Source organism: Simochromis diagramma, unplaced genomic scaffold, assembly GCF_900408965.1.
Source record: "Simochromis diagramma unplaced genomic scaffold, fSimDia1.1 OVJJ01000802.1, whole genome shotgun sequence".
In the NCBI taxonomy this organism is placed as follows: domain Eukaryota; kingdom Metazoa; phylum Chordata; class Actinopteri; order Cichliformes; family Cichlidae; genus Simochromis; species Simochromis diagramma.
In genome coordinates this window covers 9,633,803-9,658,895 of record NW_024387492.1, presented here as the reverse complement: position 1 = coordinate 9,658,895, position 25,093 = coordinate 9,633,803, and the positions used below count along the sequence as shown (strand labels likewise).

The 25,093-nt window shown below is 39.8% G+C and overlaps 2 protein-coding genes across 6 annotated transcripts; one reads left to right on the top strand and one right to left on the bottom strand.

Moving 5' to 3' along the window:
* Positions 1-777: 777 nt before the first annotated feature.
* On the top strand, positions 778-16,882 carry snx9b (sorting nexin 9b). Of its 4 annotated transcripts, none has more exons than XM_040017616.1 (19): positions 778-1,095; positions 2,454-2,540; positions 4,369-4,443; positions 5,361-5,486; positions 6,004-6,081; positions 7,084-7,246; positions 10,309-10,447; positions 10,712-10,796; positions 11,037-11,162; positions 11,323-11,440; positions 11,520-11,650; positions 12,405-12,508; positions 12,611-12,714; positions 12,888-12,965; positions 13,196-13,272; positions 14,242-14,331; positions 15,072-15,186; positions 15,274-15,365; positions 15,546-16,882. In XM_040017616.1, the coding sequence occupies exons 1-19, from the start codon at positions 1,084-1,086 to the stop codon at positions 15,591-15,593; spliced, it is 1,848 nt and encodes a 615-aa protein (XP_039873550.1). In that variant the 5' UTR covers positions 778-1,083; the 3' UTR covers positions 15,594-16,882. The 4 variants fall into 4 exon arrangements, with proteins under 4 accessions (XP_039873550.1, XP_039873549.1, XP_039873553.1 ...); XM_040017615.1 differs by having other exon boundaries at positions 10,709-10,796; XM_040017619.1 differs by lacking the exon at positions 6,004-6,081 and having other exon boundaries at positions 779-1,095.
* Positions 16,883-17,623: 741 nt separating this feature from the next.
* On the bottom strand, positions 17,624-23,493 carry si:ch211-203k16.3 (angiopoietin-related protein 1). Of its 2 annotated transcripts, none has more exons than XM_040017621.1 (9): positions 23,064-23,493; positions 22,538-22,784; positions 21,926-22,141; positions 20,776-20,895; positions 20,553-20,667; positions 20,320-20,457; positions 19,322-19,538; positions 19,032-19,227; positions 17,624-18,959 (listed from the first exon to the last, which is right to left on the bottom strand). In XM_040017621.1, the coding sequence occupies exons 2-9, from the start codon at positions 22,691-22,693 to the stop codon at positions 18,813-18,815; spliced, it is 1,305 nt and encodes a 434-aa protein (XP_039873555.1). In that variant the 5' UTR covers positions 22,694-22,784; positions 23,064-23,493; the 3' UTR covers positions 17,624-18,812. The 2 variants fall into 2 exon arrangements, with proteins under 2 accessions (XP_039873555.1, XP_039873554.1); XM_040017620.1 differs by having other exon boundaries at positions 23,088-23,493.
* Between the last annotated feature and the right edge of the window lie 1,600 nt (positions 23,494-25,093).

Genomic DNA, 25,093 nt, shown 5'->3' with positions numbered 1-25,093 from the left:
CCTCAGGTTAGCTCAAGCTCAAATTACAAAACATCAGCTGGACAAAAAGAACAAACCATGGGTTTAGGATTTGTTTGAAAATCTATTAAAGCTGAAACTCAGATATTAAAAATAAAGACATGAAGACTTACTGTAGCTGAAATTTTGAATAACAAAAACTCTTTGTGGCCTTCAGAGATTAGGATTTTAATACAATACTCAGAGAACAACCACACTATTCACAGTCCTGAACCACGGAATTATTTTGGCTCGAATAAATATTTGATATATGAGAAGGTGATAATGGGTGAGAAGGACTACAGATGTCATGCTGTTGGCATGTGCTAGGCGTTTGAGCTGTTATTGAAAACGTTAAGAAAAACCCCACCAACAATAAAAACGCACTTGCACAATGAGGCCAGCAGAGGGAGACTTAAACAAAAGAGTAAACATAAGTTTAGGTTCAGGGTCACTCCCTCTGAGCTGTCAGGCCCATAGTGAGTAAACACACAATTAAAAAACGCACTGGAAATTTTAAAAAATCCCGCAAATAGTAGAAATTCTTTTATTACTACTACTATTTTGATTATTATTGTTATTACTTATTTTTTCCGACAAGTTAAAAATTTTAAGTTACCACGTTTTATATATATATATTGTATTTTTTTTAATCATCATTTAATTATGAAGTGTTTTACTTCTTCATATTGAAAAAAAAAATATTTGCGATTTTAAACAGTCGTGTAGTCTCTCTGGAGGAGCCACCATATCGGACCTGGACTACCTTTCCGGTTTCTGTGCGCGTTGCAGGTCACTCCCTCCTCCGTACTGTCAGCAGCTCTTTACGCGCTTCAAACTTGGTAGTCGCACTCAGCTGGTCTCCTTCCCACCTTTCGTTTTCTCGGATTTTTTGAGTTTTTAAACGACCTACTGTTTTTAAGTCATGTGTTAATGCATTTGTCGCGGCGGCTTTCCACCGGGAGGAGTTATCGTGTTTGCTTCGCCTCCAGTTGAAGAGAAGCTCGGAGGAAATGTCCAGCTGAGGACTGGAAATCCTGAAAACTACAGGGCCTGTTTTTGTAATGATTGATCAATGCTTCGATAATGGCGCAAAAGGTGGGTTTGACAACTTTCCTGGGCTTCTCTTAAAGCCCCAGCACGACTACGCTGGCTTCTTGGGTTCCCCCTGGAGCTTGTTTTTCCACCAATACTGAGGGCTGTAGACTTGGACAGTCAGAAGTGTAGTTTCTCGCATTAGTTTTACAGTGAAGACTTCACTCGGTGAGCTCCGCATTAAGGCGGAAAGCATTTAGGGAGTCTGCTTTAAAAGCGTTATGGCCGCTTGTCGCACATCTGTATGCGCTCAGCGAGAAACGAATGCTTTTGCTATACATGGAAAATGTGTCTCATTAACGAAGTGTCTTGTGACATTTTACTACCTTTCCACTGTGGGTCATAGCTGCCTCCGCGGAATTCTGGGAAATGCAGTCTTTTCTCAAAACCCTGTTCGTACCATATGTGACTACTGTTTACCTTAGGTGAGGACTACAGGGCCATAAATGTAGCTGCAGCACTGTAAACACGATAATTTTGCTCATAGTATTGTTCGCATTTGGACCTAATGAGTGTTCTTTTAGGGGAACCGGAAATGGTACGTGAAGCAGAGTGTGTGTAAAGATAAAACCGTACGTAAAACTAAGAAGTTAAATATCCCCTCTACTCTAGATATGGTTTATGATATGCAAAAAATCCTACTGAGAATAATAACACAGGTCTGCTTTTTATTTTAAGTAATCCTTAATAAAATAAAATAAAATAAATGGTGTTAATAAAAAATGCAGCAGTCAGCACAGTAAAAAACATGTATGTGAGGGACCAACGACAGAACGACCTGATAATTCAGTTTGATTTTTTTTAAGATCATCAGCAGACATGAAAACATTTATTGTCATTTTCTGGTAATATGCTTCTGTTCAAAAACCTCATTCAGCTTCCTGGACTGCAGGGTGGTGGTTGGTGGACACTGAAACAAATGTTATTTTGATGGCTTCCTAATAGCTTTGCATTCCATCTCAATGGTTAATGAACAATTTTGTGCTTATTTAACTTACAACATACTGGAAAGGTTTCCGTCTACTGTCTCAAATTCATTTATGAGTATAGATGAATAGATAGGTGTGTGTGTGTGTGTGTGTGTGTGTGTGTGTGTGTGAGCTTCTCTGGGGCCATGGAGGAATGACAGATTAGTACATGTGGGTCACTGTGAGAGACCTTGTTGGCTCCTGTATTAAGCTGAACTGGGTAACGTTGTGGGTCTGCCCGTGTTTTGGTTGATGCAAGAATTTAGTTGAGAGTAAGCATACCATACCAAGAACAAGTTTGGCCTGTTTCACCACGGCCTCATATAAGTCTGAAGTTTGTTAATCAGTTATCTAGTAAACCTTAGAACTTTTTTTTGTTGTTGTTGTCTGCAGGCACAGGTTTTATACGACTTCACTGCTGAGCCTGGAAACAATGAGTTGTCAGTGAAAGAAGGCGAGACAATTACTATCACCAATCAGGTAAATAATACAAACACTGCTCTACTTTTCATCTGTTTAGCATCAGGGGTAAAGTCTCACACTCTCAGCTGTAAAGAAGCTGTCTAGATGTGACGTGTACGATATGAGGTTTTTTTTTTTTTTTTGTTTGTTTGTTTTTTTTGCATCTGCCTGTAATCATTAAATCATAAAACTTGCTTGTGTTGTGGATACCATCATTTTTTAATTACTTTGCCTACAACAACATTGCCGACATTAGTCCGGGATCAAATGTTTAGTGCGGATCTTCCAATTTAAAAACAAAAAACTTAAAGCACATGACCTCACGTTGTCACGTGTGTCACAAATGTGGACAAAAGAAGGAAGGACAAGAGGTGAAAAAAAAAAAAAAAAAACTAAATCAGAAAGCAAACATGATGTCATTGCTGCCAGCCACAAACAGTTCAAAGGTCACTGGTTAAGTGCTGTCCTACATAGTTTTCCAATCGATGTCTCTGTCATGGCTATCAAGGACTCAGCGTATCAGAACTTTTATTTTTCATCAACTTCACTGATGAGGAATTTGTCTCAGGTGTGTACATACATACCTGGCTTACCTGTTTATTTCTTTTTTGCTTGGTACTAAACATTAAAATGATGTTTAAATGGTAAGCTCGAGATCTGACTCACAATGAGTCAAATCCAAGTGTGACCGATAAACAATCTGTTGGGTTCCCACAGGTGACATGTAGTTTTTGTGTATAGGCTATCACATATGTACAAGTTATTACTGAGCCTGTTTTAGTTACCATACAGCTTCCCTTAAAAATGTAAGGTACAGGATAAAGTTTTTGCAGGACAGCTTTGTAAGCAATGAAGATATTAATCAAAGCAATTTAAAAAAAGAAAAAGTTAAGGATACATATGTTGCCACAATAGACACAAACACAAAAAATAAGCAGGAGGCTACCAGGCTACCAGACTTAAAATATAAATAGGGAATTGAAGATGATGCAAATGCTTTGACAGTATTGACATTAAGAAAACATAACTCAAATATATAAATGAATATAAATCAATATAAAGTTTCACACACTATTGAGCAGAGAGAAAATATAGAGATAATATGGTGTCTTTAAAGGAAAGCCCCTGTCACCTGTTAAATCTATCTGGAGTATTTGGTTTATGGGTAAGTGATTCTTCCATTTGTATATAAAATCTCCTTAATCCAGTGCGCAAAGGTAAGTGGAGAGTTAGACTTCCAAGTTAAAAGTACACGTTTTGTCTGTGGGTCGAGCAGGACTGAAAAAAATGTGCGAGCTTCATATCAACCAAGCAACATTTGTTGCATTGAAAGGATATTTTTAAGGAAAGATGTGGTTCTCTTTGGATTTGTAGTAATACGACCTGTGCAAGAAAAGTAAATCAGAAGCCGTTCAGAAGCTATGTGCTACATTATTACCTTCGTCTTCAGTTTTTGGCATTGAGGTTACTTAAAAATGTGAAGCAGAATTTCTTCAAAGTGCAGAACTTTATGTTGTGGTATTGTGGCCTCTGTGTAACAACTGACCATAGGACTGGACATATTACACAAATATGTGGCATTTAAAGAAGTAGTAGTCGGAGAGAAACATTGTAGACAAAACATTTTGTACTTTGAAACATTTCTTTGTAAATGTGATTCAAATAATTTCCAGTAACTTAATACAAATTTGAAAAAGTAAGTAACTAAAACATTAACTGACTTAGTAAAATGAAAAATCTATCTGATTATTGGCTATTAAACTAATATCCTGAAGGGAGAAATACCTAAGTACATGCCTTGTATTTTTTTTCCTGTAACTAATATGCAGCTGGGTCTCTCTTTCAGAGTATTGGAGGTGGCTGGGTGGAAGCACAGAACTCAAGAGGGGAGGTGGGACTGGTTCCTGAAGACTACATTGAAGTGAGTTATATTGTGTCTGTTGATGTGAAGAGTATGGAGGAGATGCCAGCAGAGCTTTCAAACCCCATAGAATATTCAAAGAGACTTTAATTCACATAAAATTAAGCAAGAAAAAAACGAAACGAAAACAAAACATTCTGTACCGAGGTCATGATGTACCGTGGGTGCAGTGGAACATTAATCAGCTAGACATTTCATAGACACCTCGTCACAGACAAAGATGTATCTGCATACTGTGGTGCCATCTCTTATGTGAAACTAAAGTCACAACAGGATGTGCCTCATTCAGGGTTTTGCTGATTTGGGTGTTTGTGTGTGCGAGCGTGCGTGCGTGCGCGCGGGTGTATGGCTTGATCCAGTAACTCTGACTTCATGTGGAGGATATGATTCACTCTGAAGAAATTTACAGACACAGAAAGAGTTGTTTAAAACTAAAGTCTGTGATGTTAACAACTTAACATCACTGTAAACACTTACCACACAAGAGCTAACGATTGTGTGCGAGGGTGAGAGGCATTGATATTAAACATCTGCTTAACTTTGCAAATTTTGGTGGGTGCGTGCTTGTTTGTCTGACCTCGAGTTACCTCCCCAGCTGCTCCCGGACTGTTTTGATTCTGTGTCCAAATCATATAAAACCCACAGATGACAATTGCACTTGTAGCTTATGTAATGCCTCATGAAAAACACCAGAACTCAGTCTGTTTTTCAATCACACTGCTGTTTTTTGGAAAGATTGAGAAAATTAAAACCCTGTTTCGCAAAGCCACGAGTGAAAAATGAGACGATCACATTACCGCATGAGGATGCACCTTTAAAAATCATTAGATCATGCTGGAATGTCTGGATCTGTTCACTAATGGGAATTTTTTTTCTCTCTCTTCCATTGTCTTTTTTCTTTTTTTCTTGATTTGCAGCTCAATAAGCAGTTTTCTGTGTTCCCATCAGCTGCAGCACCTACTCCAAGTTTAGGAAATGTTGCAGCCTCAGACCTGTCCTTCTTTGATGCATATGCACCTGCATCAACACCTGCACAAAACCAGGTAATGCATTCAGCCAGTGAAGATTTCTCAATTTCACAAGTCTAGTGCAATGCTGGGTAAGTAGGTGTACAAAATATAGAGCGGTGCATCTGTCGTGCTTCCATTCTCCTATTCAAAAATGATATATGGTAGGGTTACGCTACAGAAAACAATCAAAAAGCAGAAGTGAGCGATGGCAAAAATGTACTGACGTTAATGCATCCCGTCAACCCCAGAGATGCAGAAGTGAGACCAGCTGGTGTGGGAGATATTAATCTTTGTCATGTCATTTTTAAACGATATGCAGTCCACCAAAATCTTCAGTTAGCAGGCAGGAAGTTCCACAATAGTGAACATACTGCTGGATCAGTAAAAATATGTTGCGGCTCAGCAAGTAAGGTAAAGCAGGAAATGTGTCGGCTATTGTTCCTCTGACACATCTATATCACTTTAACAAAAAGCACTGCACAGTGTATACTGTCACATCTGGCGCTTTGTGATGATGTCACCTTTGTTTCCCCCTCCCCCTCCCCTCAAGGTGGATGCTGGGGGCTTGAGCCCCCAGCCGGAAACCCCCGACACCCCAGTTTCCCCCTACCTTTCGTCCCCTGATGAGGTAACCGTGAGTTTGGGGTGGTGGGAGTGGCCTAAAAGCATGAACCCAAGCCCTCCCGCCCTCACTCATTCTTTGCCCAAGCGATCCTCTCTGATTGGTCTGCTTTGGCGAATTCCCCTGCAACCCTTACTGCCTGCAAAAAGCATGAGCTCAACTTCTCCATTCACCTTGCACTTCAGCACAAGACAAGACATTCCACCAATCAGCACCCACACACTGTTAAAAAAAGAAAAGAAAAACTGTATGAATCGGTGGTAAAAGAGTTCATGATCCCCACATGTATTTTACTAATCACACTGACAAATCATCAGGCCAGAACACACGCTTGTACCAGAAATCATGATGAAAATTATGCAAATATCAGTAATAATCACTTTTTTTAAGTGCTGCTCTGTAATGAGAAGTATAAGAGCTGCAAAATTTAAAAGCACATGCTCTTAGAGTGTTGTTCCTCAATGCACTTGCTTGTTAATGTCATTTGAGTAGTTTGCCTGTTTATTTTTTTCGGTGATTTGTTTTTTTTTTAACCAACAGAAGAGAAACGCACAACAGCAGTGTTTTTGCATGCCTTCAAGTTGTTAGAATTGTGTATATGCCTGCCTTACAAGCATGGCATGCTGCATTTTTGAGCATTTTTAAATGCTGTAAAAACAAAAACAGGTTGTGTAAAAACAAATGGAAGTTTTTGTATGCAAGCATGTGCCTCTTTCTCCAGATTATCGGGTATTATTTTGATCTTTTCAGTTAACCCTTCTGTACAGCGGCATATGCAAACTACACACTCACTGCCGGGCTGATTTATCTCTCAGCAGATTCCCTCAGAGAAGCCCGGTCCTCATCAAATGTTTGGAAAAGGATGTTGTTTTGAAACTACTGTCAACTTCTCATTAAACAGACTCCATACAGGATTGGACTTGACTCTGCTCCTTCTCTTCTTCTCGCGTTTGATTTGTTATTACCGCCCGTCTTCCATTCCTCACAAGTTCTGTTTCACTCTTGCAGGCTACTAATGGTAATGATCCGTGGTCGGCGTGGAACGCGGACCCATCAGGGGGCTCCACCAACAACTGGGCATCTAATCCAGAGGGCACACAGACTGGGAAGAGCGCTCCTGACCCCTGGCCCCCTGTATCACATGGTCACCCTCAGGCTTACCAAGGCCCAGGTAAAAAAAACAAAAAAAAAAACCCGAGATAGCTTCAGGAACCATGGTTGTCCTATTATTAGAAGTATAATGTAAACCTTTTATTATCATAAAAATCACTGTAATATCTTTCGACAGTTTGAAATTTCAACTTTCTCTTTTGTAGCAATACTCGCATACGACTGTGTTTATGTCATTCTGAAGTATGTAAGCTACATTTTCAAAGCAATTTTTAACGTCTTAATGTGGTTACAGGAAAGGTAAAGTCATGCAATGGTTTTGGCTCATCACACTACCTCGTGAAACAGTTTAGCTCACTCTTTACTTGTTAAACTGTTCTTCTGCATAAGCTGTACTGTATATATGGCTGCAGGGGAGGGAGCAGTTCTACAAACACGAGTGACTTCAGAGTCCCTCGCACTTAATGCATCAAACAGTCAGGCTCACGTTGATTAGTTAGGTTGTTTTGTTGCAATCACAATTGGTTGATGTGATAAAGGTTGTTGCTTCAAACAGCCTTTGGTGCTTTTTAGTGATTCTGCAGCGAGCTTTTGAGCTCGGCTGGTTAAAGGTGTTTGAATTACAAACAGACAACAACTTGCGAGTTTGAGAATGCCTCTGTGGTAATACAAAAGATAAATTAAGCTTTGTGTTAAATTTTTGATTCATGCTTGATATCAAGTGTTTTGTTTTTGAATCATGCTTTCTGAAAAGCTCATTTTTAAATATGCAAGTGAGGCATTATGTGTTTAATTTAGCATATTTTTTCAGACCATTGGATAACATGGTGTTTAAAGTTCTTTAACTATTGTTGCGACAAATTGATATACCAAGTGTTTTTATTACTCCACAAATCACAAACTGCTGTCAGTAGTTGGAAAAAGTCCATTGACTCTTTGTTCTCAGTGATAAGATGTTCAAGAGGTCAGGCTTTTTATATATGGAAAAAGTCCTACTGTGAAAAAAGTGCTACTGAATAAGGATTTCTGGCTGAGTGTATGAGGAAAAATCAATAATATGTGATGTAGGAAGAACACCCAGATGTATATTTTGGATGTTTCTTTTCCCGTGTCGTGAGAAATAGATGTTATGGAAACAAATCTTAAAATTGCAATTATGATTTTTCATTGAGAAGCCAGTGAAAGGTGTTTGCGTCATATATATCCTGTCCTTCATGTTATCTGATATGAACAGAAATGCATGCTATGTACAGTAGGACCTGTAATCTTGAACTCCACATACTGTATTTGAAAATACTACGTGACTCAGATTTTCACAGATTTGCAGTGACTGTAAGTCCTCGCTGTGGTTTTTCTTACTTGTGCAGTCCCGCCACAGAGAGAAGCTCCAGCACGGGGACAGAACGGTCAAATCATGATTCTGTTTTCTCTAGACTGTGGAAAATTGTGCCTCACTCATGACTCAGAAGGATATATTACTTGAGCTGCTTTTTAAATTCTTCACTTTCTTTTGTTAAAACACCCCAAATACATAAAAAAAATAGTACATTGGAAAAATGGTCAGAGGGGAAATTAACAGACTTTTCCTCTGTTTCTCTCTTGCTAAAGACATCTACCCATATCCTTACCTTATTGATTACACAGGTATTCCGTTTATTGCTTTTTGGAAGCCTGTTGCTCATTTTTGTGTGTGAACTGCCAATAATATGAAGAAAGAAACATTTCTTTTAAAGCATGTGTGTACAGTTTGACACTAACAATATTATCTTTGTATAAGAGGAGGTTGGAGGAGCTTTGTTAGACGCCCTGCACAGATAGAGATCAGTAACTAAACAGAGATATAGTTTTCAGTTATAGACTTTGGTGAGTGGTGCAGGAATAAACTTTTAAACATTTGTAGATTTATACAAGAACACTTTTGGCAGGACTACCTTTGCTGCCTTTCTTAATCGTTTACCTTTATGGCATTTTAAATTTACAGATAGATAGCGGAGGAGAATGGCTGAGGCTGTGGCTTACTAGCAGGTTAAATATACCCCAAGTGTTTACCCCTAGTTGGTCAACTCGCTTTGGAGCAGGTGGCAGACCACGGCAGCACATTTGCTTTGCCTTTTTGTAGTGTTTCGTTTTCAGTTTGATTGTGATCCGATTGCAGTAAAAAGGAGTTGAACTGGGTCTGAGCTTGTCCTCCTGTGCTTGTCTGTGGGGGGTTGGAGCAGTAGCGTTATCAGCAGTGAACAGGCACACATACACAACACACATGTCTCAACTAACTGATCGGACACAAAGACACATATATTTAAAAAAACAAAAATGAAAATTAATGAGTAAATGTGATTCGGCAGGCCAACATGGAGATAGAATGAAAGTTGCTGTAATTTATGGGGTATTTTTGTGTATTTTCTTTGCTGTCTTATCCAGTGTGATTTGTTAGTATAATATGATATTTTACATGCCAGTTTCAGTTTTAACTAAGTTATTATATAGCCTCCTAGTCTGGCTTTGAAAGGCAGTGTTGGAACAGTGCAGCTATATGTATATGTGGAAATGTTTTCTCTTACCGCCTGCTGCCTGATTCAGACTTTAATGGTCTGGCTGGCACCAATCCTAACAAATCATGCTCAGCCCTTTTTGCTTTGAACTGTGTCAATGCTTTTTGAAACCTGCTTTGAAATGAAGTGTGCAGCTTCTGACAAAAGCAATGATCTAGATATCATGTGTGGTTCAGTATGCATGCACTATTTTCACAAATGAGACGTACTGAAGGACAAATTTAAGCTTTGCAGTGTGTAATAGTTTTAGCCATTTAATTGAAAACGAGAGTGATGATGCTTAAAATCTTAAAGCATGAGAACCATTAATAGATTTGCATTGCTTCTGATATAGATGTGTGCTGCATGCCCTCGTGCTCAAACAACTGACTCCTCTATCTCAAGAAAAATCTGTTATGTTATATTTAGACCCACACTAAGTAAAGCTCAGTGAAGCATTAAGGTGTGAATTTTCACACAACTCTTGTAGTAGGAACATCTATAAATGTAGTATAATAGTTGTACACGGTGCTTTTTTTTTGTGCATGTGATCTGAAAACAAACAACTTGGTGTACACGAATCTTACCTCAGGGGCAGAGGATGACGAGTGGGACGATGAATGGGATGACATGAAATCCACTGGCGGTTATGCTGAGTCAGAAGCCGGAGAAAGTGGAGCACTGCAGAGGGGCGGATCACATGCAACTTCAATGAAAATCTCCCTCAACAAGTAAGAGTTAATAAGTCAGTAATGTGCCTGGCTTCAAATCAGCTTTTAACATAAAATAAGCTGCACTGTACAGTTTGAGCTGCTGATCAGAGTTTGGACAGCAGAATTTACTTCAGCCAAAGTGTGTTCAGGCTCTTACTGTAGATAATAATAAACTGAGTTGCAGCAGCACAGAGTAATCTTGTTCTAATGATGGTAACATCGTATCAAATAACTGCTCTACACAAGACTAATCAGGAAATTTTGTCTTGTGTCTTTGAGCAGGTTCCCTGGGTTCTCCAAGTCGGGTCCGGAGCTTTACCTCCTTTGCAAGCAGCTTGTAAAGGGCAAAGACAGACTTCCAATTTATGTAGGTCATCTCCAAAAATGTTTTTTTTCTGTGTGTTTTTCTTTAGTTCTGTTAGAACATCAACGTGCATCTTATTAAGTTATTACACAGAAGTCACCAGTCATAATTAAAAACCTATGGCTAAATTATTTCTGTCAGAATATTCGCCTTTATATAAAGTAGTATTGTAGCATCTTTTGCCAGCTCGCCATATGTTTGTCTGGCGCAGTAGACTTCTGAACCTTCATGTTTTGTGCTCAGATGGGAGAAGTTGGTCCAGTGTGGTCTTACCCAGAAACCCAGCTAGACTGTGTTGTAGCTGATCCCAAAAAAGGCTCAAAGATGTATGGCCTCAAGAGCTACATTGAGTACCAAGTCACACCCAGTGTAAGTATCCAAGAGCTATTTTTTTAGGTTATCAAATCAACTAAATGCACTAAGCTAATCTTTAGACGCATAAATAAATATAAGAAGGACTGAAATGTATATTTTACTTCCTTTAATGGAAGCTGTACTTCTTTTTTTTTTTTTCCCCCCTGGCATGCAGACCACAAACCGACCCGTCAATCACAGATATAAACACTTTGACTGGTTGTATGAAAGGCTTCTGGAAAAATTTGGGTCAGCCATTCCCATCCCTTCTTTACCAGATAAGCAGGTTACAGGTAGGTAACTAGCCAATAAATGCGTATGGCTGAATATATTTGTTTTTTCCGTTCTTTACGCATTGATCTCTTTTAAAAGGCCGTTTCGAGGAAGAGTTTATTAAGATGCGTATGGAGCGGTTACAGGGTTGGATGACCAGGATGTGCAGGCACCCCGTTATTTCCAGCAGTGAAGTATTTCAGCTTTTCGTCACCTACAAGGATGAGAAGGTAAACTGATACATCCACTTCCCATCTTTTAAGGTCTTTGAGTATGTGTTCTAAGACTGTGTTGCTGAAATCAGTCTTACATGAATGATTTGGGGTGTCAGTTAGTTATTTAAAGCTAATGTAACAAAATAATATGTAATATATAACTACAGAATAACTAGCTATTGTCAGTTGACTGAAGTGACGTGTTTCCATGTTGGTGTACAACTAAAAAGGTACTCTTGGCTGAGCCCTTATTTCCCAAGCGATGGATCTGCATGTTTGATTTGGCGCAGATTTTGCACTGGATACCCTTCCTGACACAACCCTCCCATTCATCCAGGATTGGGACCTCCACACAGAAAGGCATCACCTTGTGGTGCTGTTCAGCAGTTGCATTTAATCAGTTAATTGCTCACAGATGTAAATTCTAGACTAGACAGACTGCCTAACTAGCAAAAACTAATGAAAATCATGCAGAAACAGCTGGATATGGACTCCCATAGTTGTCCGGTTGCCCAGCCTTCTGTATGGAAGTCTTGTCTCTGGAAAGGCATGAAGGAATTTGACTTTATAAAGTATCGCAGAAACCCTTTTCTGGCCATGACTATAAACTGCAAAGCAGTAGCAAACAACCGCAGGAAGTTAATTCTACTTTCTTTCAGCCAAATGTTGCAGATCAAAACTAAGATTGTTATTACTAATAGTTTAGGGTTGGGGCTTATTTTGTGGCATTAATTATTTCTTTTTTAATTAAAACAATTGATTGTTACAGGACTGGAAGATGGGCAAGAGAAAAGCAGAGAAGGATGAGACGGTAGGAGTGATGGTCTTCTCCACAATGGAGCCTGAAGCTCCAGACCTGGACCTGATAGAAGTGTGAGTTTTACCAAGAGAAACTATAGCACCAAAAAGTGTTTATGTAACTTGTGTGTAGTACTGTATTGCGTAATTCATGCCAGTGGTGTTCCTCATTCACAGAGAACAGAAATGTGAGCAGTTTAGCAGGTTTACCAAATCCATGGATGACGGGGTGAAGGAAATCCTCACAGTGGGGCATGAACATTGGAAGAGATGCACAGGCCGTATGTTCACACTGCACTCAAGCTAAATAAGTGTTTAGCACACCTAGGCCACACCTTAAGCCCGTGCTGTAATTACTATTTACATTAAATGTTCATTATTCTGAATATTTTGTCAACTTAGAAAGATTGGGGGGAAAATGTCTTTGTTACTTTGTTCATTTGTTTTACCATAGCTCTGCCCAAAGAGTATCAGAGAATCGGCAAAGCCTTCCAAAACCTTTCCTCTGTCTTCACCAGCAGCGGATACCAAGGTACGGAGTACAAATATCGATTCAGCGTCATGTGTAATTTGGGGCACTTGAGGCATTTTCCTGGGTGTAAGGAGTTCTGTGTTTGTCACACCGATATCTCGGGTTACAGCTGGAGACATCTGGAGCAATCAGAGCTATGCTGTAATGTGGACTTTGGTTTTGAAATCGAGTGTTCGTTATTTACTGTTGGGAAACAGTAGGATGCATTTTAACAGTGTTTCTCGCTGCAGGTGAGTCAGCCCTAACTGATGCCATGACAGCAGCTGGGAAGACATACGAAGAGATAGCTCAGCTGGTTGCAGAGCAGGTACGTACTTTGACCGCTGCTGTAAAATAATCTAATGTGACTGCTATTAAAAGTAAGAGAAATGTGTCTACCCTTACTTTTCCTCTTGTGATTATGTCTGGAAACTCACACACAGACCATAAAGAGAGAGGGGTGGGGCAACATCTATCTGTGGCCATTATCTGTGTTCACTGCATCTCTCAATATCTGTGAGCATTTCCCAGTTCCCCTGTTGCTGACCTCTTTAACCCAGCGTCCTGCTCGTCAGTTTCTATCTGTGCAGGAAGAGGCTTATGGCAAACTTATTCCTAGTGCTTCCTTAGTTTTGCTTTGACTCATGTATCAATGTGGCTTTTTTGTTTTTTTGACTGAATGACCCGATGAGTGTGCAAAGTAATAAAGTCCATTCTTGGCCTTTTTGATGTCCCAGCAGCTTCCAGAGGAAGGATTTGTCTGGTAAGCTCGTCCTGCTCCAGGCAGACTTTGTTAGTGATTTGGTAGAATTCTGATTTTAGTTGAGTGAAACCTGTGATGTGGTTTAGTGTTGGAGAAATACGATCACTAGACACGGATTCATCTCAGGGCACAAAAGGAACCAGTCCAATTTATCTGATGTTATCCAAAATGGATGCAAACAGCACTCCCCTGCAGAATAAGGTCAATAGTGAGCAAAGGAATTGGCACTACAATTTAAAATGATAGTTTGGCTAAATATTTTGTTTTATTTCTGTGCCATCTCATCCCAGTGTGTCTCCCTGTTGGATGTTCCTCTGAATACATGATGTTTTATATATAGTACTGCTATTTTTAAAAAAAAAAACAAAAAAAAAAAAAAAACCTACACTGAATTATGGCTTCATTGTATTTTCTCTTATCAGCCTCTTGCATTCCTTCCTGCTCTGTTTTACTTTCTTCTATTTTTAAGTACTGGTGACTTTTACCTTTTTACATTTATAGTTCATGTTTGTGTCTATTTTTGTTTTCTCTCAGCCCAGGAAAGACCTCCACCATCTCATGGAGACCAACAATGAATACAAAGGACTACTTGGATGTTTTCCAGATACCATTGGAGTCCATAAGGTACACTAACATCCATGCCACAGGAAATGGGCTGGAATGTGATAATTTGCCGTTATGGGGTATCTGATAGGAACAGAGGTGCTGTGCGTGCCACAATATAGATAGTACAGACACCATACCAACATCTTCCTTTATTTACACATCTACATATACACACACCCCCACATGCTAACGCATACACTTTCAACCTTCAACTACAGTATAAGGATACCTGTTTAAAATATGTCACCGCCTCTATATCACTACTACACCTTTACAATATATGTCAAGTGTTCAAGTTAATTATTATCCCTTTTCTTTGCCTAAGATTACAAAAAACTTGGGAATGTGTATGCACACACATTTTGCATGTACAGTCTTTTTTTAAGTACTTTCTAAGTAATATAGAAGAAAATTGCCTATGCACTCCATACTAAAGTGTGAGCAATTTCTGTTTTTCATAGTTATTATCATTGCAAAGTGAAAACTCTGAAGCCCCCGAATGTTGATGTCTGGGACCTGTACTATTTGCAGAAATCACTATAGCGGAAGTTCCCAAAACTGCTCAACACACACTCAAACAATCTATGATAGGGTAAAAATAGCACAGCAGGGGAAAAACATGCATATCTGATTTTACGGTTGAACTGTCCCTTTATCAGATAGAAGCAAAAATTAACAAGTAGCAGTGTGTGCATATTATTATACAAGGTTTAAATAGTCTAACTAAAGTGCCTTCTGTTTACTTTTGGTCCCTGCAGGCAGCCATAGACAAAGTGAAGGAGGGTGACAAGCTGGTAGCCGCCAGTAAAATTACTCAGCAGGACAAAGTCACCATGGCTAAACGTGCCAGCACCATGTCTTACGCATTACAAGGTACAGCACGGTCACAGATACTGAAGTAATTTGCTTTATCGCTGCATGCAGGCTGATCACCGTGGTTTCTCTTGTCTTGTGCTGCAGCTGAAATGAACCATTTCCATAGCAACCGTATCTATGACTACAACAGGGTCATGCAGTTGTACCTGGAGGAGCAAGTCAAGTTTTACGAGACGGTAAAGGCATTTTAATAGAGCATTTCTCACAGTAAATTTGACTGTGAAACAGTTTGTCCTTTTCACTTCCTTATTACCTGGAAAGAAAGTAGTTTCATACCAAAGTGACGATATGAAGGCGTCACATGACCTTTTTGTATTAATGCTCGTTTGTCTTCCTCTGCACCCCCCCACCCCCAGATCGCAGCGAAGCTGAGACAAGCGCACAGTCAGTTCACTACAATGTGAAAGCGGCCGCTGGCTGTCTTGCACTAAGAGACGAGAAGATTTAAACCAGCTCAAGATCCAAAATAATTTTGCTTATTTTGCATTTTTCAACCCCTGTCCTCTTTAATTTAAATTTCACTTCTGTTTTTCTCTTACCTCATCTCCTCTTCTTACAACTCATCCCAGCAGTCCCTGCTTTGCGGTATCCGCTACTTCGATGTTAAAGAGTACGAACGACATCTGAAAAGGCTTCAAGAGTGACAGCAGCTGTAATTCTTAACACAGACAGGAAAAAAAATCCATGTTGTAGTTACAGTGGTGATGAAATCAAACCCTGGCAATTCTTTAACGTGATACAGTTTTGTTTTTTTGTACAGCTTCACGTGCAAACATAACCATCTATCTCAAGGTAACGCTCTGCAGCCTTTCACTTTTATTCCATGTTAATATTCATATAGGAAAGGGCGCCAAATACCAAAGCTATTCTCCGCTCTGCCAATAAGGACAGCCAGGATATATTCAAGCTTTACTGTAGCTTCATTTGAATAATTTTGTTACCATATATAGTATTTATATGTAAAAAGAAATTTTCACTATTGTTAGCAGAAGCATTCCTTTAAGGATTCAAATCTTGAAAGAGTTAGCAAAGGCAGTGTGTGCGTCCTCCCTGTGTGTGACCGCCACTCGCAGCTCCCAGCTCCCCTTCATCCCACACTTCCTCAAAAGCGAACAGGAAGCTCCACCTTCTTCCTGTTTTCCCTTTTGAGAAAACTCGAAATGGTCAACCTGGTTGGCACCCCAAAGCTCCTGCATACTCACACACTGCAGTTTGCATTTTAAGAAACAGAATCTGGAATGAGTCTTTTTTTTCTATTCTTCTTTTTTCCTTTTCTGTTCTTTTCTTTTTTTAAAACATTTAAACTAAAAGTCATTGGATCAGTGCTTCCCTGCCACACTAGTTAACTTTCTCTCAGTACTTCGAAAGAATATTTGCCCTTGTTTGACGCAGTCATTGTGTTTGACATGATGGTACAAGAATAAAGTCATCTGTAAGAATTCGTACTATTAGAGGAGTTTGGAAGAGCCATGAATTATGTGTTCTTGTTTTTGCTTATCACCGCCCAGTTTTCAAATCAATCTGTAATCTTGTTCACTCTTTGTTAGAAAATATCAATTGTACTGCACCTATCAGGGGTTTCTTGTAATTGATATGTTATGTATAGAACTATTTGCAATACATGTGTCATTTAAAAAGAAGCAAAAGTTCAGTTTGATTTATTAAACAATGATTTGTACTCATTAGGATGTCATTTATTGCGTATGTGTGTGTCTTTGTGTGTTTTGTGTTCTGACTCGGAGGGGACGGCACACTACGCACCCGGATTTCCTCACACTAAAGCCTTTATTCGCTGCAGCAGATTCTTGCGTAGATATGGACAGGAATGGGAATGAGCTGGCAGCTTGTGTGAAGAGTGCATTTTGTGAATTCTTGTTGTGAAGGAAGTGAAAGAGCCCTTTTTACCCTGCTCTCATTTCACGCTGCCATCAGGTGCAGTTGTTCATGTAGGCCACAGTGGCTATATGAATAGATCTTATCAAATGGAATCACCCGCAGTGTGTTTATTGCTTCTCAAGACCATATAGAAAGCTTGCAGAATTATTTTCCAGTTTTTGCAAGAATTGAACTGATATTTTGCAATCCCGAGGCTTTTTGGGAATATATCTGCTAAACACATACCATATTATCATACTATAGTAACATCAAATGCTATTGGTCTGTGGAAACCCCAGGTTTAAATCAATACGATGTAAGTAACTAACACAGATAATGTGTTATGTGTAGAATGATTATACAGCAATGAATGCCATGCCATTAAAAATATGTCTATAGTCATGCATAACTTACAAGACATAGAAAGTGCTGTGCATTTAGTACTCAGTGCTTTAAAGTGCCAACTGTAGGAGTTTGAGTCCTGCATTACACAGTCTAATTTCCAACTCACACGAGCTACATCCTGCTCATGTGCTCAGCTGCACATTTGCTGCTCAGTACTACCTCTTTCTGGCACCATGACCACAGAGACTGATTTGATTGTGTCACTTTTTTATGGCATGTGGTGTGAAAACAAACACTTGGCAATTACATTATTTTATTTTATTTTTTGCTGTAATTACTGCATCCCCCCCCCCAAAAAGAAGTGTAAGTATTCATAACTGTGTTATTGACAGCTTTTAATAAGCGCATACAGTGCTGTCACTTAAAGCTGACAAAGTCATGTAATGTCTCTTCTAACTCCATATAACACTATTGCATGCTATGCAGAATGTTTGGCATGAAGGTATAAAGCATTATAAAGTTCTAAAAAAGTATGACCCACGATGGTAAATTTTTTCTAGACCTCGTTAAAAGCTGTCAATGTAAACACTTGTGGAATGTGTTATAAATGTATTATAATGCCCTGCACATGATGTAAGATGCTTATAATGCATTACAGATAAGACCTTGATGGAGAGTTGGGGAGAGGGGATGCTCTGCTTGTAGTTTCTGAATGTGAAACATGTCTTTAAGCCACATTTTATTAAGTATATATAGTGTTTATTGCACAATTAATACATTAATGTGTATTTATATGGAGTCTTCAGATAGCACATGACCTAATACTTTGAGACAGTAGCACGTATCAGATATTAAGTGACTTTGTTTAGTAATATCAAACCCTTTTTATTTCAATGATTTTTTTCCCCCATTGATTAAAACAGTAGAAGAACTCCAAAATAATAAAACTGGCAATAGAGTGATTACAAATATGCACATACATGCAGAGTGTTCAGCAAACTGTGTCATGTGATTCTTTCCGGTTGCAGGTTGTCTCCACATGGTGGCTAGAAGACAACCTTGTCATCACACAAATACATTTTGGCTGGTATTTTACACGTCAACATTAACAAACTATAGTACAAAAAGAAGTATAAAACAAGGAAGAATTCACTTACCAGGAGTGAGTGGGGGGAAAGAAATAATCAGTGAACAGGATGATGTTTATATTCACACAATACAACATGGATATCAGCCGCAGTCACATAAGATTTAAAAGCAAAGAGGTTACCGGGTAGGTCTGCTCCACACACAAAACGTTTCCTGAGCATACAATAAAGTGTAATCATCATCGTCCTGATCATCAGATATCTTCATCCCTACAAATGCTGCCAAGGACGCCAGTTCCCGTGTCCTCACCATTGTTATGGTGACGAGCGGCTTTGGAAGCTGCGTGGCCGGATCATCATGCTGACTTTGCGTAGGGAATAATAATCAGAGTCTTTCCAGGAGTGCCAAACAATTCCATCTGGACCCAGCGGCCCTCGCCCTTTGGGAGTGTAATGGCCTCCCTGTATGATGAAGAAGAAGATAAGAATTTATCTTTAAAAATGTAAAATGCAGGGTAATTTGTGTATCCTTACCCTGTAATAGACTCCATTAAGGTTGGCGTAGAAGCACTGGTTATACCACCAACCGCCATGTGAGATCTCAGCGCAGATGTTTCCACTGTCTGGTGTACTGAAGCCCTGCTTATTGTGGTACCAACTGAAAGAGTCCTGAACCGTACCACTGAAGCCTGACACATGGAGACGGTACTGATGCTCCTCATCTTCCACACTGCAAGAAATTATGTAAGGAACACAGTTGCTTGTGTATGTTTTGGGATATCCAGCCCAATGTAAGTCTGCACAGTTGGTTATCTGACACTAACCTGAAGCTCTGGTAGAGGGCATGCTTGTGCTTGCTGGTCCAGTCTTCCAGGTCAATCCGCAGGCTGTAGTCTCCCTGGGCACTCAGATCATGTATGTGGTCATTGCCTAACCAGAACTCTGAGTGCAGCTCACCAAATCCATCCCTGTAGTCCCTCCAGTTGCGGTCAAAGCTCACTGAGCCATCAAATCGCCGCTGAATCACAGTCCAGCCGCCACCTGGGAGAAAGTGTAAAATTCATTCCATGTTTGATGGGTTATCATCTGCTCAGCTGATGACTATAGGTCAGGTATAGAATACTTAACAATTTGACGAAAACATTAAGTAGCTATTATAAATGGCAGTGCATATTTTAACTCTGGCCATTTTTCTGATCTCAGTAATCGGTCTGATATTAAATAAAGTGACTGTATCAGCTCAGAAAGCCTAAATCCATAGACAAACTGTGAAGGCTTCATGCAAGTGTACCAAGTAGAACTGGTTTTAAAGGAGGTTTGGTCACAAAAATGGTATTGCATTTATGTGTTGGATGAAAATAACTAATGGATAATCTATGGCACTGCTTTTGAAGTTATGCACATGAACAACAATATTTGGTGTTGTATGGTCACATTAATCATGTCCAAAGTTTTCAAATAATGAGGGTTTACACAGTTAAAGCTCAGGCTTTAGACTGCTCCAAATACTCTGTTTTAGTCAGGTATTTCTACCCTTGGCTCTGTATGATATCACTAAGAGTAGACATGATCATATGGTCATTTCAGGCACACAGCTATGGCTGTGGCAGCAAATCAGAAGAAAGTTGGCTTAAAGAGAGGAGGAAGTGCGGGTTAAAGCAAACTGTTTTAGACAGGAAATGAACTCAGGGACTTTGCCAAGGATGAGTGTGAGATTGTAAATCATGCAGTGCTACTGCAGTAGAGTCCCAGAATAATAACATGGAGTTGAAAATTACCACCATAGCTTCCCTTTAATCAGGACCGCTTGCACATGACTTACCATCTGTGTCCATATCGCAATAGACTTCCACAGGCATCCCTGCCAGTGATGGCACCACAGTGTAAAGGCCAGATCTCCTGACACCATTGTGGTAGATAGAGGCACAGTCTATAGGACAGTTCCTCACATGCTGGATCTCTGAAAGAAGAGTAAAACAGGCAAGAAAGTGTCAGAGAAAATCAACAAGTGGTATTTGGCACCCTCTGCTGGAACATCATTGCTTGAGCATGTACCTGGGTGCAGCGCATCGTGAGCATTCATGAGAGGATTGGGTCGGACAATGTTGATCAAACAGCCGGGGCTTCTTTTTACTTTATCCACCAAAAGTGTCAGATTATGTAGTTGGTTCTAAACATAAATACAAACAGAGGCCAACACTCAAAAACACTTTTGCTAACATTTATGACAAAAAAGAGAGAAAAAAATTCTAACAAAATATCCCCAGATGGTAATAACCTGAAGGTCTAGGATCAGAGTCCCCTGTAAGTGCAGCAGGGTAGTGGCTTCAGCGTAGTGCAGCTCCAACTCATGAAAACGCTGCTCCAAGGAGATGTTCAAGTGGACCCTCTCTTCACTCTGAAATCATTGAAATAGAAATACACAGACTCACATGTGAATGAAAGGACGTTCAACAACTGAGACAAGTGCATTTTTAAATTAGTTAAAAATAAAGGAAATAAATCATTCACATTCCTGTGACAGATATACCAATCTGTTACAGGAACCCTTCATTCACATGTTAAGACATGCAATATCTGCCAAACCAACATCTAGATCCATCCATCCATCCATCCATAAAGGGTCATGGGGCCTGCAGAAGCCCAGACCTCCCTCTCCCCAGCTACCCTCTGCAGTTCATCTGAGGGAACACTGAGACGTTCCCAAGTTAGCCAAAAGATATAATCTCTCCAGCATGTCCTGGGTTTGCCCCAGGGCCTCCTCTGGGTATAACATGCCCAGAACACCACACACAGGAAACGTGTGGAGCAAGTCCACTTGTAATACTTAAAGACAGATTAATCTATTCAGAGCTCAGACACACCACCACCAACAACTCCCATCACCACAAACTCCAGAGCCCTCTCCCCTGTCCTGTGCTTCCTGTGCTTCCTGTGCAACACACAAGACACGAGCTACTTCATCTGTGGCCACCGACCAGTGTCTCTGTTTAAGCTCACACTGAGACGAATGAGGCAACACATGCAAGAGTAGAGTAATCCTGTTAGTGACTAAGGTCAAGGGCATGCTGGGAGAGAAGCCAGTTTGATGACCAAGCACCACATCAGAGTAAAGAACTGCAGCACGTTTCCTGTCGTAGGCGGACATGTTTATTTCAAATAAAACTGCAATCAAGGCTTATTTGATCACATGTGGCTATATTTAATACTACAGACAGAACATAATTAAGTTATAATAGCGCAAAAAAAGTGAGCCACTACAGGTATAGTCTTAAAAATAAAACAAGAAAATATGTTTTCACACTGTCACAATATTCTCCATGTAGCGATCAAAGCTAAAAGGGTTGCTGCTGATGGTTGACTCAAGTCTGCTAAGTATAGCATCCCCTCTTCTCCCACCTACTTAAGTATAAAAATGGAAATCGCACCTGCAGCTCGAGGACTTTGATACGATGCCGATGGTTCCTGAGCTCCTCCTGCAGCTCAGAGATGGTCTCTTTCAGCGCCATGATCTGCTGCGTCCTCTCCTCATTCTCATGCAGCCAGTAAGAGACCTCGTCTGTGCAGCGAAACATATCGGGGCATCTATGCTCGTCCAGCTGAGGCAGTGTGGCCACCAGGCGACACATCCCATTCTCCATCACCTGTTGAGGACAGGTTCAGACAGCCGAAACAACCGCTGTCTTTGTTCACTTGTTTTTGTCAATGCTCTTATACATAATCTCAGATTTATATCAACTCATAACAGTGTTATCTTTTCCTCACTTAAATTGTCTGATTTCCCCCCCTAAAATCTCTTAAATATATATACTTAAAAAATAATAGGTGTCTTGCCACCTTAGTGTATTATTTTTTTTATATTTTTTATGCATTTCAAATGTACTTGATGGGAACATTATTCTGATTTCTGCTCAGATGGAAAGCTCCTTAACCTAGCTGATGGATCTCTGGTGTACGGTAAAAGTAGCAAGCTGTTGCAGTGATAAGGCTGTGCTACTATTGTCTGGAGAACATCACTGCAAGATGGTTATTGTAATCACCTGGTTTGTGTACTCCCCACACTGGGAGCCCCCACCGTTGCGGATAATGGTAGCGTTCAAGCCGTCTGTTTTGGCCTCTGGGAGCAACACAATGAGGATATAAAGAGCAGAGCACATGCTCCAGCCGGGAGGGGCAGTTAAGGACAGGAGAGACATTGCTGCCACGGGTTGTTAGTCTTTCCCTGCCTTGTCAGCAAGAGTGGGCGTGGGACACCCGGAGTGTGCGCTTCACCATGTGAGGCTCTGTCTGCAAGGAGCGAAAGAAAGACAACACGGGCATTATCATTCCACGAGAAAACAGAAACAGAATATAGAAAGGAAGGAATATATATTTCACAAAGCCATAAAGACACTTTAAGCTCACTAAGATATGATTACTTTGACAGACAAGCAACAGTCAGACAACTTAGTGTACCACTCATTAAGTGTCTCACTTACAGTGGATAAGTCATAAAGTTATCCACTATTTTATAGACATAACCTATAACTAAAATGAAGATATGAAAAAACAAACAAATAGTAGCACCTGTGGAAAAGTAGGTGTTCTCACCCTAGCTAAACACCACCTTCTACCCCATTCCTGGCTTGCATGGGGCCAAGGGGTCCTTTCCATTGTCTTTGTCTTTTTCTTCTTCTCTTTGTTGCGTGTTCCTCTCACTCTGGACGCTTCATGCTCCTTTTCTCTCTCGCCATCTCTCGCCCTCGCTTTCCTTCTCGATGTGGACATCGTAGTCCAGTAATCCACCTCTAAGAGGATTCACATGACTGAGGGGTGGGAAGGAGGCAGGCATAGAAGGAAGTGATAGTGGAATTATGGGTAAAAGCCAAACATGTGCCAAGAGCTGAAAAATGTCTTTTAATTTCCTAGAAATATCCATGTTTTCTGTTAAATTACTGTTTGTCCTGATTACATCAAACAAACTGTGGCAGAGCAGAATGTGCGCTGAACTGTTACATTTAATGGTTATAGATTTTTGTTCTTAATTATTAAATAAATAAAATGATCATCTTATAGACCCACACGGTCAAGGATTGCTGTAAGAGGTGCACATAATGACTGTTTGCACTTTAGAAGAGAACATAATGTAACTAATATGCATCAGCACACACAGTAAACAAACATCACCCACAAGTAATCCCGCTCTGAGCTAGTAATAAATGATGATGCGCGTCGAGGTATGATGGGTGCTGATCCTATTACAGTATCAAAGTCTTTATATTTTTATACCTTTGACTGCAGCTCAGCATGCATGGTCTCATTAAGAAGAAAATGAACTGCAAATCATACCCTCTATTGCATTTTCATTAAGCTGTTATTCAATTGAAAAAATCTTTTCCCAACAGTCTTCGCAACTGTGTTATATCAGTTGAAGAACTCGTGCATTGCAAATTGTCTGATCAGTCATTCACCTGGTCTTTTCAAAGAATTTAGCAAATCACACAGAAGAGAAGGCAGTGTCTTAACCTCCAAGTATAGATGCAATAAATGCAAATGAATTCCACATAGAAACTCTCAGGAACTAGATGTGTCCCTGCTGTATATGTCAGCAAAATGATGTCTGTAAGGCCACATGGTGGTGCCACTTAACCACTTTATTATCTGCTGGCCTCTCCAGAGCTCACTGACCTTTCACATGTCAAACTAAAAAAAATTACTCAGAGTTACAAAAAAAGAGCAAGAAGGGAAACATTTTACAACATATACAAGAGATTAGGACTGTGCACTGAAGAAAGAGATAAACTACAAGCGTAATGTAAACAACAGAACACTAAGCATTGCAAAGCTTTTAAGTGTCCATTCATCACCCTGAAAAGGAGTTTTTTTCTTCTTTGTTTGCAACATACAAACAGTGTGGGGACAGCAGATTTACAAAGTGTGGAAAGAAATGCAGGCAATTTCACATCATGCTCTCTAATCTTCAGGGATGATTAAGATTAAGGAGGAATCATTCTATCAGGGCAGGCAGGAAGGACTCAGGCGCAGACTTGAGAATAACAGTTAAACAGTACTTTATTTTCAACACTGAGTGCTCTATATACAAGTGGGGGGAAAGCCACTTGTGGCCACGCTGGAACAGCCAGGCAGGCACCGGGACCCCAACACATTCACAAGTACCGGTACTAGTTGATACAAGTACCACAATTGTCACATATATTCTTTTCTGATTTACTATAGAAAAAATATTAATACAATAAAAAAAACAAACCTAAAGCTATATAAATAAATACTACCATCCTTTTCATCATCATCATATGATTGTTTGGGTTTTCTCTGTTTTCTTATATTATTGTAGGGCCTTACAAAATAAAGTGCCTTGAGGCAACTGTTGTTGTTACAAATGAATTATTTTAAAAACTAAAGATGGATTTTTCAGTACGGAACCGCATTTTTTCATCTAACTATATAAATATTAGGGGTGCAACAATACACAAAATTCACGGTTCGGTTCGGTTCGATACTTTGGTGTCACGGTTCGATATTTTTTCGATACAAAAAAAATGTTCATGCCTTTTTAATTTGTCATTTATTAAATTTTCACGGCACATCCCGCACCA